Source organism: Heloderma suspectum, chromosome 11 (assembly GCF_057233095.1).
Source record: "Heloderma suspectum isolate Gila_16-S chromosome 11, 16-S_ref, whole genome shotgun sequence".
Taxonomy (NCBI): domain Eukaryota; kingdom Metazoa; phylum Chordata; class Lepidosauria; order Squamata; family Helodermatidae; genus Heloderma; species Heloderma suspectum.
Genome location: NC_139468.1, coordinates 5,748,730 through 5,763,164, shown reverse-complemented (window position 1 = coordinate 5,763,164; position 14,435 = coordinate 5,748,730). Strand labels below are relative to the sequence as shown.

The 14,435-nt window shown below is 44.4% G+C and overlaps 1 protein-coding gene across 1 annotated transcript in view; it reads left to right on the top strand.

Annotated features, from left to right (window-relative positions):
• Positions 1–1,686: 1,686 nt before the first annotated feature.
• KLF13 (KLF transcription factor 13) overlaps positions 1,687–14,435 on the top strand; it is a 51,014-nt gene continuing 38,265 nt past the window's right edge. Inside the window, exon 1 of the mRNA XM_084816693.1 lies at positions 1,687–2,786. Coding sequence (XP_084672819.1) covers positions 2,243–2,786 — 544 coding nt within the window. The 5' untranslated portion in view covers positions 1,687–2,242. The remainder of the gene's footprint in view (positions 2,787–14,435) is intronic.

Genomic DNA, 14,435 nt, shown 5'->3' with positions numbered 1-14,435 from the left:
ATGCAGAGCATTAAAAAGTGTGGAATACCTTAATTGCTCCAACATCTAAGAAAAGGAATTTCTGAATTCTACAACTTAAGAAAACCATATAATTAGATCTCCTTACAGGCCACATATTTTGAGTTTCAGAGTAAGACCAAGGAGACTCAGGTTAAAATCCCATGAAACTCACTCTGTGAGCTTGGGTCAGTTGCCATCTCTCAGCCTAACCTACCTCATACGGTAGCTGTGAGGATAAAATGAGGGGGTGGGCGGGCGGGGAAGAACCATGTACACTGCTCAGAGCCCCTTGGAAGAAGGGCAGGATAGAAATGTAATAAACAATAAATCAAATACTATTTTTCCCTATTGCTTTTCCTATAGTGGCTATACTTAAGGCCTCTCTGAATCCCCTAGACAATATCAGTCATGTCTCTCCATTCCACTTTGCAACTTGGTCTTAATGTGCTCTGTCTTTGCATTGCAACCCCAGCATGTGCTCATGGGTGCATTCAATTGCTATAAGAAAAACAGGCCTCACCAGAATTGACACTGTAAACTGGCCTTACCTGGATTTTGAACAAGTCCAGGTGCATATATCAAGTGGCTTGAACTGCTTCATAAATTGCAGTGAGGTTTCAAATTACAAGGTCTGTGTTTTCTTCCACCCTTACATTGTACTCCTTTCATCACACTGGGGGAGCTGTGTGCTGTGAGGGGCTAGGAACGCAGGGCTGCTTAACACCCTTTGGTGTGTGGCCCATGGCTTATTTTTAGAGTTGTGATCGAATTTCGCCTAAAGTTAACTTCAGAGGGCAAAATCTCGGTAGAAATTTCAAAAGAAGCCCAAGGAATTTCAATAAGCTTGGCAGAATTTCTCAAGGGCGTTTATGCATCTATTCTTTTAAAACATTTGCATCTAGGTGGAGTTTCCATCAAAGCTGTCCGCATTGGTCAACAAAGTACACAGCAACCCAACATGCCACTTGAGGGTTGCTGACGGTGATGGATTGAATGACACTTTGCTGATAATGATTGAAGTCACCAGAAGACCACTATTTTTTGTGTGTGCCAGATTTGGAAGGAATTGTTTTAGTACGGTACTGCCATTAACTTAAAGAAGGTCTTCTGTGCCTCCCTGTTTCACCAGTTTTTCAGTGGGTTCGTTTGTCTTCCACAACTCTGTGAAACATTCCTGGGTTGGTGTTACCAGTGTCACTTTTACATTTCAGATCTCACGTCCGATGTGCCCTGGAGAATTCCAGACCTGTTAAATTGCCCTTTCCTAGTAAACAGTTTACTGTACTGTGCCCCAGAGCTGTTAAGGCACTGCAGAAGGAATGCATCTGAAAACAAATAAGAAGCTATCGTATGGTACATCATAAGTCATGTTGGGCTTGACAGATGTGTGCGAACAAGAGGTCTTTTCAATTGCACATTTACTGTTTTGTTTTTTATTGTCATTGCCAGAGGAAGATCCGTCATTACCAGCCTCTTTGTGTAAGAAGCAATTTTGTCTTGCAAAACAGGAGCCAAAGACTAATCTTGAATTTCTTGCCTTCTGTTGGGTCATACAGGAAAGAGAAATTCATTAGCCCTAGAAATGTGCCAATGTGGATCTTTTTGTTTTGATTGGCCTGGCCCAAGCCAATCAGTTCCTTGCTTTCATTTGACTTGCTCTTACACTCCTGCCAAGCTCAAGCTCACAGCCACAGCGTTCTCTGTACATTGCTGCTGCTGCTGCTGCTGCTCTCCTCACTGGCTCTCTCCGGTGGCTGCAGCAGAAGCAGAAGCTGCTTTAGCAGGCAGCTGAAGTCTTCGTTTGCTGCTAACCTGATCAGCCCAGGATGCAACTTCTCTGTGACATCACGGCCAGATGTTTGGCAAAGCCACACCCCCAAGGGGGTCTGAAGCAATCCAAGGAGCAATAACGGGCCAGCTCAGTTCTGCCATCAGAATGCAATGGAAAGACTGGAGGAACCACAAGCTTGTTATTGTGGACGGCTGCCGTTAATTCTGTTTCAAGCAACAAGCTGTTCCGGACGGGGTGTTTTGCTTTACATTTTCAATGGATGCCTTTCCCCCTGAGAAAGAGAGAAACTGGGTGTGACCCTTACAAACACAGTACTTTTCTGGGAGTTCTGAAGCCAACTATCATCATTTCTACCAAAAGGTGCACACGTGGGGAAGTCTTCAGATATATTTGTTCTTAAGTCAACAAAAAGAGAGATTGCTGTTGATTTATACACCTGAAGTGTGAAAAATGGCAACAGCTGCCTACTTTGCTGCCGAGTGCCTTGTCTCGATGTCCAGTCGTGCTATAATACACAGCCCTACAGGGGACCAAGCCCCTCAACCTGGCGGGATAGCTTCACCTCTCGCTGTCTCAAACCGAGAAGAGAAACGCGAAGTGAAAGATGTTGGGAGAGACAATGGAGGTGGATCCTCTGTATATGCCGTAGCCAGCATTTTAGCTGACTTAAACCAGCATGTTCCAAACCCTTCTTCTCTTCAGGTGGAGAAACTGGAGATTGTCAATAGAAGGGAGGAACAAAATCCTTCTCTATCTTGTGAAGAGCTTGGGGAAGAAAGTATCTTGCCGGCCGGCAAATGTGGAGGAGTGAAAGCAGCCACACCTACCAGCTTGGTGGTAAGGAGCGAGCCAAGCCCCAAACAAAGAAGCAGGAGAGGGAAATGCCGGCCTGACCCTGAATTACCTCAGAAAAAACATAAATGCCACTATGTGGGGTGTGAAAAGGTTTACGGCAAGTCTTCCCATCTGAAAGCTCACCTGAGGACCCATACAGGTTAGTTCTTGGCTGGCCTGAGGGCTTATTTTTAACAGCTTGGTGGTGGTGATGGTGGAACTAGCTGACGTTTGGATTTCATGCTTCCAGAGCTGAAGTCCAGGACAGGTTAATGAGAACCTAGAAGCTTACATCGTAACTCCTGTTGCTACCATAACAGGTAGCTTAGCCAAGCACGCACGTAATGAATGCTGAACTGTAATTGCTACCTGCTGCCCTCTTTTCCTCCCTCTCTCTGCTTTCTCCTGCCCTCTTCTAACCTAGTGCCCTATTTCCAGGCATGGTTTCAACTTCTCTGCTCTGGTGTTTCCTTGAAATCAGCAGAGCAGCCCCTTCTATGCAAACCAGCATTGTTGGTGTCTGTTCAAATGTACGATGTGGAAAAGTGGCAAATTTTGAGTTTACATTTGTATGGTATCTGTGCAACAAACCTAATAGTAGAACTTATCGTAAAATGCACTGGGGTGTCCATTGAAAGATGGCATAGAAATTAAATAAAATGAAAAGGAGAGGGATGCATTGAGCAGAACTCATAAACAGAAAGAGACACCAAAAGAGCAATCTCCGCAGAGAAGTGGAGCGAATGCTGCTTAAAGCAAAGTGTACCCTGATGTTTCCTGGAACAGACATTGCTGACATATTTTCAAGATTCTCTAATGGCTTTTCTTCTACAAAGTTTCACAGGCAGGAAAAATCCTCTCCTGGAAATATTTTAGCCATGCTGAGTTAATGCTAGATAGTATTAATGGTGGGGTCCCCTTTTAACACCAACCAAGACTGTGGCATATCATTTCAACTTTTGCTATTCTCAAGGGAACGGTAGGCTGGAGTGCCAGGAACCAAATACCTATTCCGACCCCCCTTCTTTTCCCATTTAATACTTGGTGCTGTTTTTAAATTCATACAACCAGTGGCTGCTGCTAGATTTGTTCATGTGGCTTATTCTGTGTAATGATTTTGCATGATGCAGGGATGGCACAAGGCAATTTGATACCTGAGACTGGAAATGAAAATGGGAACTCTTCCCACAGCTAGTTGACATGGGGCACAATCCACAAGAAAATTCTCCTGTATACTCAAGTGAACAGGAGCTTTGCAAGCACACGAGGGCTTTTGCATAGCTCCCTTACATTTAAACTAGGAGAGCTTCCTGATGGATTATGCACCATGGTTGGAACTGCTACATTTAACTGTTCCCAAGATTTTTACTGCCTAAAGCAAGGAGAGGTTGCTACCTCACAGTATGGCCATCTCTGGCCCATCCTTTCTCCCATTTTGTATTCTAGTATATCAAATGAATCGGGGCGTTGCTTGTTAAACTTAGCTTGGTATAGGCCAAGGGAATTCAGTAGCGTAAAAGACATGCTGCCCAAAGGACATGTCTGTTTCCTAGGTATAGTTCCCCCCAAACAGGACATCTTGATCCTACATGCTTTCTTCACAATTACGTCCTTCTGGCTTGAAAGGGCGTCACTTCCAAGTAAGCATTCTTTGAATTGCAGCTCTCACCACCCTCCCTTGCTGTAGCTTTCATGTCTAATGAAGAATATTTATCCTCTCCCTTGCCACTTGAACTTGGCAAATTGTCCATGAATCACGCCCCACTCTACTCTTGCCCAAACTTCTCCTTTCTTTCCTTTTAAACACGGAGACAAAAGGACTTTAAGCTCATAAAACCGACTGGAAACTTAAGCGGAGGAGGCTGCTGGGGAAAACTCCTCTCTTTGATACTGAGAAGGAGGGCTTGGCAGCTCATGCCTCTGGGGAGAGGGAGGGGAGGAAAGAGTCTGTAACGTCATTCAAGAGCGGGCTGAGGAAGCAGGAGTCAAATGGGGACATTGGCTTTCAGCCACGCTCTCTTTGTTATTGCTGTTTTTAAAAATGCTAACCTTCTACTTCTCTCCCAGACTACAGGCTTTAGTTGTGCTGTTAGTATAGCTAGCTAGGTGGAAAACAGAGGTGGCAACAGGGCTCAGTTGTAGGAGGTGGCTGATTCCCAAAGGCTTCCTAGCTCCTTCGTTTAACACTTTCACATCCAGGCAAGGCCCTAAAGAGAAGAAGAAAACAGACCTTCCAAGATTCTCCAAGAGGAACCTTCTTTGAATACAGTTTTAGATGGACGAAAATGCCATCTGCCCACCCTCCCACATGACAAAAATACTTTGCCATGAGGTTCAAGGGGAATGTTCACATTCCTTCTTTCTGACTTATTTCAGTGGGTGTGTTCCACAAGTAGGAATCGCTCTTGGCAGCCCAGGAAGTCAGCTCAAAACAAACCTTGACAAGAGAAAGGAAGGAAGGAGGGAAACACTCATGTATAATAATGAGGTGTGTGTTTAGCAGCTTCATAATTGGTGACAGGTCACATTCTCTTCTGGGCTTTTTGTTTGGGGAGAGATTCATCCAGTCTAATGTTATTGACCCGGAGAGCAACCTGATGAATAGAAAAGTATACATGGGGCAAAATCTGAAGTTTTTCCAATGATGATTCATTCATAGCCTGTTTCATCCCAAATGTTTGGGACAGTAACTGAAGCAATTGCTGCTTCCTGCAAAATCGTCTACAATTTTATTTATTTGTTTCATTTGTATATTGCCCAATAGCCGAACCTCTCTGGGCAGTTCACAAAAACGGCACACAATAAAACAATATAAAATATACAGAACATTAAAACTACAATATAACAATACAACCACAATAAAACCTAGCAGCAGTGCAGGGATTTAAAATACAGATTTAAAACAGTAAAGCTAAAAGTCTAGGAAGCTAAAATGCTAAAATGCCTGGGAAAATAAAAAGGTCTTCACCTGGCGCCGAAAGGAATACAGTGTAGGTGCCAGGTGAACCTCACTAGGGAGCTCATTCCACAGCTGGGGTGCCACAGCAGAAAAGGCCCTCCTCCTAGTAGCCACCCACCTCACTTCCTTTGGCAGGGGCTCACGGAGAAGGGCCCCTGAGGATGATCTTAAGGTCTGGGCAGGCACATATGGGAGGAGGCGATCCTTCAGGTAATCTGGCCCCAAGCCGTTAAGGGCTTTGAATGTTAACACCAGCACTTTGAACAGGGCCTGGAAATGGACTGGCAGCCAGTGCAGCTGAAAAAGTACTGGCATAATATGAGCTTGCTGGCCAGTCCCTCTTAACAATCTTGCTGCCCTATTTTGGACCAGCTGAAGTTTCCGGACCATTTTCAAAGGCAGCCCCACATATAACACATTGCAGTAATCCAGATGAGAAGTTATCAGAGCATGGATAACTGTAGATAGGCTATCTCTGTCCAGATAAGGGCGTAGTTGGTATACCAGCCTAAGGTGATAAAAAGTGGTCTGTGCCACTGAGTTCACCTGTGCCTCGAATGACAGTTCTGGATCCAAGAGCACCCCCAAACTACGAACCTGATCCTTTAGGGGGAGTGCAACCCCCTCCAGAACAGGTTGAATATCACCTAGCCAGGCAGATGAACCACCCACTAACAGTACCTCCGTCTTGTCTGGATTGAGTTTCAGTTTATTGGCCCTCATCCAGTCCATTACCGTGCCCAGGCACTGATTCAGAACAGCCACTGCCTCCCCTGGGTTTGATGAGAAAGAGAGGTAGAGCTGGGTGTCGTCCACATATTGATGGCACCTCAGCCCACACCTCCGGATAACCTCCCCCAGCGGTTTCATGTAGATGTTAAACAGCAAGGGGGATAAAACAGAGCCCTGTGGAACCCCATGGCACAATTGCCACGGCACAGAGCAATAACCCCCCAGCACCACCTTCTGGAATTGGCCATCCAAGTAGGAGCGGAACCACTGTAGTGCAGTGCCTCCAACTCCCAACCCAGACAACCTATCCAGAAGGATACCATGGTCAATGGTATCGAAAGCCGCTGAGAGGTCCAGAAGAATCAACAGGGTTGCACTCCCCCTCTCCCTCTCCCGGCAGAGGTCATCCTACAGGGTGACCAAAGCAGTTTCCGTTCCAAAACCAGGCCTGAAGTCCTACTGAAATGGATCTAGATAATCTGTTGCATTCAAGAGTGCCTGGAGCTGTCCTGCAACTAATTTTATCAGATTAAAATTTCTCTGAGATTTTCCCATTTCCTTTGTTGAGTTATCCTCAAGACCCAAAGGTCAGTCCAAGCAGGGAGATCCTGCTCCACTTAAGGTGCTAAGGGTTCCTCTTCAGCAAAAGGAAGTCTTTGAATTGTGAGTTAGCCACTGAAAATGTTTACATGAGGGCTGCAATGGATGTTCACCCACTGCTATATTAGGGGCAAAACCAGATTTTTTGAGAAAATGGATGGAAAGTTTTTCCCAAAACTCTTTAATTACTGAGAATATTCTACTTTTTCTTAATGTCTGTTGTCTGCCATTGTTTCCCGTATACGTTGCTACTTTGGCACCATTGTTTATTTCTTGGCTAGAATTTTCTTCGCCTTAAGATTGACCCCAGCCTAGCAGGAAATATGCAGTGAATGTGATGATGTTACTGAAGGCAAATGAAGCTTGTTTCAAGTGAGGGCAATGCTTCCTAGACTGGTCACATGCATGTTTCTACCCAATCAGATATATGAGAGCAAAGGAAGCCTATTCCTTTCAGAGCAATGCTTCTTAAACAGGTGAGAACTTTCATCCCCTTTTGGAGTAATTTCCAAAAGTCACCAAAGTGACAAAGGTGTTTGTGAAAATTATCCCTCCCCTTTCATCTTAGCCCTGTTTTACACATTATAGCTGCCTCAATGAGGCCACATTCAATTGCTCGCTGTGTGACAGTCCTTGTGGAATAGCTCACCATGTGGATCAGGATTTTTTTCCCCACCACACCCCTTCAAATGTTCATGCAAAATTTTTGCAGCACTCAAAATGCATAGTGACCTGCGGAAAGTGAATGAATCATGTAGTAACAGGTGCCACGTGCCAGTTGAAAGCTGTATTTATATGGTGGATTTAACACGTAAGCTGGCAACACCCTTCCCTGGAGGAATTTCCCAAGAATTCCCCTTAGCCTAGTCCAGAAGAGGAAAAATGTGATGGAACCCATTAGATTATGCCTGGCTGTATTCAGGCTGCCAATATTTCTTTCTTTAAAATTAGACAGGCCCAGATGTTGTCAATGTTAGCAGAAGTGGCTGAATTATGCAGATGGCATCCAGAAAGTGAAGGGCTTGGCAAACTTTACCGAGTCATAAACAGTCCCCTGGCTAAGAAGCCAGATGTACAAGATGGCAAAGCAAATCAGGCCAGGCTTCTAACAGAATGAAACCACTACTACTACAGTACATACTCAACATTCTAGTCCTTTCATATACAAGAAACCCAAGCTAAAAGGAAGCATCTGGCTGCTAGGCAACACCCCCCCCCCCACGCTTCTGACCCCTGTTTGCACCCAAGGCTCTTCAATTCAACTGGAGCTCTGCACCTCCAGTACCCTGTCATGGTAATTACTAACTGCTTAAAAAAAACCAATCAAATTAACCCTCTGCTTGGGGTATGTGATCTCCACCAATTCCATCAGTCACACATTCTGAGTTTGCTCACAGTTGCATTGTATCATGGCATTTGAAGTTTATATCTGCTGCATACCAATTCTGCATGTAGTAAGTATCGACTAAAAATCCACTGAATGAATGAGGTAATGAAACTGCAAACCAACCAAGCATATACAAAAAGATCTAGAACTTGTTTGTTAAGAAGAGAAGAATTGACAGCATGAGTAGGACCAGCTAGATTCTAGCTGAAATTCTGCTTTGGAAATGCCACTTTTTGGTAGGACCTCTAAATCTTGCTCAGATATGAAACATTTGGATTTCACAGGATCTATGGAAACAGGAAGTTCAAGTAGACAGAAGGAAATATGCTTATTGGGAGAGGTGAACTTGAACTTAGGAAAATACCCAGATGGGAAATTGATCAGAACTGTTCCCATTAGGGTTGGAGAGGTGGGGCTTGCCTTGTACTTGTGCTTCAGAGGAGCAGAAGAGGACTTCATATTGTTGATGGTTCTTTTTGGAATTAGCACTGACTTGCATTAAACTAGGGCCACACACAGCATGTTTGTCACAATTTGCCTTGCTATAATATAACAGGACAACAAACCGTGGTTGTCATCCCCAAACATCAACTGTTTTGGCCTTATTGGATTCAGCATCTGCAGTTTGCTCTCAGAACCTTGGCTGCAAGGTGCTAACAACCTTCTGCCTGAATAATATCCCCCAGCGTGTCTCAATTCCTGCATGAACAAAGCTATGATGGAACAGGGTCGCTCATATGCTTTGCAAGACCGGAATAGCTTGTACGAGGTTTTATATGCCAGTTGAAAGTTAAGAGCAGCCCTTCAGGCTAGAAGCAAACTATCACATAATGATTGATCATAGTGAGACACAGACATATGGGACACCTTGTACTTGTTAGAGATGCCTGCGTGTCTTTTCTTTTCTTTTTTGCTGCTGTGCTCATAAATAGAACTTCTCCAATTGCAAGATGATCAAAGGGACCTAAATTCGCTTACCAGAAGGAGAAAGAAGAAGCAACACAGAGTTGGGATTAATGGAGTACTGGAACAGGAACAGGGCTGGGTGTATGCTGTACATTTTTGGGTGCACAGAAAAAGCATAGAGCATGGTACCAAGCAGAGAATTCAGCTTATGAGAATTTCAGCTTTCACTGAAATAAAGAACCAGATTTCTAGTCCTCATAAATATGAAGAGAAGCATAAAGGTGGATCTGGAATGCTTCCTGAAATGTCAGAAGACAAGAGGTTTAGGGCTTCCATGCCCCATATAGCTTTTTACACCCTCCCCCTGACCAGGAAACCCAAAATAAATTATACAAAAATAAAAGAGATCATGCATATCTACTTTATTTGGATAATTTATGCAAGTTATTTGCTGTTGTTCAGTCGTTAAGTCGTGTCCGACTCTTCGTGACCCCAATACAAGTTATAGAATCCAGCATTAGAATTTGGACTAATTGGTGCAGGTTTTTTGAAATTATTCTTTAAAGCATGGGATGCATACAGCCCTCAGCACGAGCAGATTCAGGTGCCCCTTAACTGCTTCTCTCATCTTGGCTTCTTGAGGAGGGTATGCATTTTCAAGAGGATCTTAGGTGTATACCTAAAAAACTGCTAGTGAGACTTTGAACTGGGGTCCATATCTCATTTCACAACAGGGTATTTGCACAGCATTCTCCTTCCGCCACAAGATGATCTCCAGAAATAGATGTCAAAGATTCCATCGGAGAGCCAGTTTGGTGTAGTGGTTAGAGTGTTAGACTTAGACAAGGAGAGGTCCGTGTCCAAATCCCTGCTCAGCCATGAAGATCACTGGGTGACCTCATGCCAATCATCAATGCTCAGACTAACCTACCTCATGGGGTTGTTGGGAGAATAAAGCAGGGAGAGGACCAACCATGTATGCAGCCCTGAGCTCTTGGAGGAAGGGCATGATAAAAATATAATTAAAAAATTGATGGCTCATGGGGTTGGTTCAGCTCCCATCAGATTCTGAATGCAGGAACCACTGGAAGAATAAGGATGGTGCTGCGAGATCATAGTCTGGTTGTGCATATAAATATAGAATCAAATTATAGCTTTGCAATACTGCAGCATTTGAATCCCACAGAAGCCCTAGAAGTAGCACGTTACTTCATTTTGGGCCAAGGGTTCGCCCTGGCCCCATTCTGGGTTATGGAGAATGAGAGGTTGTGATAGGGGCACCTAGAAATGGGCCCTAACTTTCTGTCCCATCTAAAATACTTTTGGGATGATGTTTTAGTAGCACATTGTAATCTCGACTCTAGATGTAGCACCATCTGGGATGTGGCAGCAGTTCGTATTTGACAGAGCCCTGATAGCTGGTTTGCAACAGCATTTAGTAAGCATTCTCCTAATTTCACCAATTTCTTTAACCAATCAATCAGGAAATATCCCACTGGACAGGGGAGCGGGATCCAAACCACTTAGAATTCAAATGCTGATGTCTAATTTAGATCCCAGATTTTGAATGGCAAATTTGGTGGTCAAATGTCAACATTAAAAACCTGAACTGTGAATGTATCAGAGTTTGAATTGGTTTTCAAATGTTGTTTGAGGCATATGCCCAACCCTAACCAACAGGTCAGGAGATAGCTCAGCTCCCCAGGGTCCTAGCCTCCCAGATTCAGAAGAGCTGAATCTAGCCCTTGCCAGCTACCCCCTAGCATTTACTGCCATAAGGTTCCGGCACATGGGTGCACATGTAGCCTGACTTGGAAAGAAAACAAAAGAGTTGAGCATCATCATGGCTCTCTTCCCAATCTATTGCATGTGATATTTTGTTATTGTCCCTGGAGTGGAGAACCATTTGTGGAAGTAAAGCACAATGGCAGAAACGCACTAGCAGCATGGGAAGACAAGAAACCATGACTATACATTATTAACAACCTTGATAAGTTGCTTTTCCTTTTCACTTACCAAAGACCTAAATGTCATATTCAAAACACTAGCTCACTCTGGGACAGTGTGCCTCTAAGCATGTGCTGAATGCCAATCTGGAATTAGGACTTCCTGCTCAGGAAGGGGCATACGCCTGAGCCCCTCCACCCATTTTCTCTCTTCTTCTTTTTTGCGAATTAAGTCCTGATCCAAACCAAAACAGACATCATATAGTGGCATAGTGTTAATATTTATATTTCCAGAAAACTTTCCCCAGGAAATGTCCCAAAATACTTGAGTCATAGAAATAAACAATTAAGCTTGACTAGAGGAGCAACTGACCTACCTGGCAAGAGTACTTCTTTTCCTCTTCAGTTTGATTTTCTCAGGAGCCCATGATTTTGGAGATATTGACAAAAATCCCAATAATTCCTGCAGGTCAAGGGAAGGAGTATATTCTAAAATGCAAGAGGAGTGAAATGTCATTTCACTTAGAGAAATACACTATGGAAAGGCACCAGTGATGTCTGGAATCAAGGCCACTGTTATCATTAACAGGAGTTTTGCTTTCAGTGTATCCGTAGACCACTAGGTAGGCTCGCTCCTCCGGTACTTCTACTGGTGGCCATTGGGCAGACCTGCGTTCAGACCTGGGGAGGCCTTGGGGGCCATTAAGCAGAAAACAGAAAGGTCAGACCCAGGAGGCACAATCCACTGGGAGGTCAGCCAGTACGAGCACCTCTGAAGCAAATGGGAGCTGGGCAAGAGCATGGAGTGCACTTTCCATTTGTGTCAATGAGGCTTGCACTAGAACAATTTGCAGTGAACTGTCCGGCATGTTTAGCCCATGAGGATGGGTGCCTTTGGATTTTCCACTCCAAGAATCACAGTGTGTTGGCCTGGCCCTCTTCTCTTACTTTTATCAGTGAAGAGAGGGGATCTTCACTGTTGATTGTTTTAATTCTCTTCCTCAACTTGCCTCCACACACTCCCACAGCCTTTGGCCCTCATTGCTTTTTAATTGGTGGCTAGAATGAGCGAGAGCTTTAGGTTCACTAATGTTGACTGTGATAAATGCTTCTTTGCAGGGAAGCATGAGTGCTTTCATGCACAGAAAGCTGTTATTCCTCAACTCAAGCAAGATTGTTTCCCTTGAACAGCTGGGATAATATTAAGAGGCATCATGTTTCCTTCTCCCAAATGCATGCTGCTGTGTGTTTGCAAACATGCAATAAACACTGGGGCATATTAAACAAACAATGTCGCAGTGTCAAATGTGTGAATCAAGCAAAGGCAGGGTTGGATGATATAATCATGGAATTTATTGGGAAAGGAATCAGACTTGATAGTGACAGGGCCACTCCACACATTATCTTTCAACAGCAAACTGAGGTTTACCACTTCTTGACAGGGAGCTGCAGCCAATACACATTTCAGAGCATGTGTTTGCCTCATATACAGCTTCCATTTTAGAGGTATATTTAAAATATTCCAAGTGTATACCAAGTAATGTGCAAAGCGGTCCATGGCTCACCATCCACAGCAGCCAATTTGGCAGGTCTGCAGCAGATTCCCTAGGTCGGCCTCCCCCAACCCGGTGCCCTCCAGATGCTTTGGACTACAGCTCTCAGAATTCCTGACATTGGCCTTGCTGGCTGGGGCTGGTGGGAGTTGAAGTCCCAAACATCTGGAGGACACCCGGTTGGGGGAGGCCGACCACGCATTACACAGCAACAAACCCGGGTGTTGCCACCAAAAGCGTACACGCACTGCCAGCCCAAGCGCACCTGCGTGATGCGTGTGTTTCCAAACCTTTCTGTCACATCTGCACTTTTACATTTGTAAGCGTATACTCAAACCATCTTAGGTGTACGACTAAAAAGGTAACATGTCAAGAAGCATTTCTTGTCGGAATCTAGACTCTCAAGAGGAAGGCCCAGTGTGCTATCTTGTTTTCAGCTGCTCTGAATGGCACTTCTCATTTTAATAAATTGGCCTGTGGGCAAAAGAATAAGTGATGGAGGGTTTTTTCTGTCTCCGGGTCTCTGTTTATCCAACACCCACAATTCCCTTTTCCAATCTCTTCTCAAGAAGGAGCCGAATTGCTTCGTATCAGTTCCTTGGCAACACTAGCAAGCGATAATGACGAGGGAGTGCCAAGTGACTAATTAGCCCTGTTAACCTAACAAGCTCCTGATTAAGACAGTAGACTTTGTTCTCCATTTTCCAACAGAAAATTAAAAGGTAAAAAGGATTCTGAGGTTTAGTTTTTGTTCTGTTTTTTACAATATAAATTCACCCAAAGGTGAAGACAAGACTGGTTTAACAGGTTTAGCCTAACCTTCGGTGGCAGAAGACCAGTGCCATCTGTTGTGGATAGGCTGGAGAAAACTGTCATTGTGGAGCTTGGAAACGTCTCTCCAAACACCCGGGCACAGCAATCATGAAAGGCACAGTGAAAAAAGGCTGAATGGAAATGACAAAAATACGTTCTGAGTGGGTTTGTCAAAAGCTAAGGGCAATTCACTTGGAGCTGTACTTTATAGGCAGGGTTTGTTTGGACCCGAAACGGAAATTCTTTTTCCACGTGTGCATGGCCCATCTATACAAACCACAGATCACATGATTAAATTGTTTCTGGACTGCACCAGAATGCAGGCAGGGGAGGGAATAACACCTTCAAAAACTTCCCCATGACAGAAATCCCAGTTAGTGAGGAGACAAGGACAAAACGCTTCTCCTTGACCAAGGACTGGCGTCAAGGGTAGGCCTGGTCAGGCACCTGGTTGTTTACCTGCCTCCTGCTCCGGCCAAGACAAGGGTGGTGGCGACAAAGAGGAGCGATCGGTGCCACGGCCTCTTTGCTCCCTGGCTCTCTGCCTGTCAAACAAGCAAGTGGTAGCAATGACGAGAGAAAGAGGAGGAGCAACAGCAAATGGTGACAATGGCGGTGAGAAGTAGGCTCACTGAAGGAGGGGGCTCATTGCAGGTGTCTTGCCAAAGGGTCATTGAAAATCTGGAGCTGGCACTCATGGAGCTTTTATTTTTTAAAAATTGCAAGTAGTTCTTTTATGGGGGAGCATTCAGTCATGTAATGCCCCACCTACCCTCTGTGCCAGTGCAAACACTGTCTTATTGCCGGACCCTGTGTAATGTACTAAGTTTCTTTTATTTACTTGTTCAAAAGATGTATAACCTGCTCTTCCAATGCAAACACATTGCTCAGAGTGGCTTACAACAATGTGAAA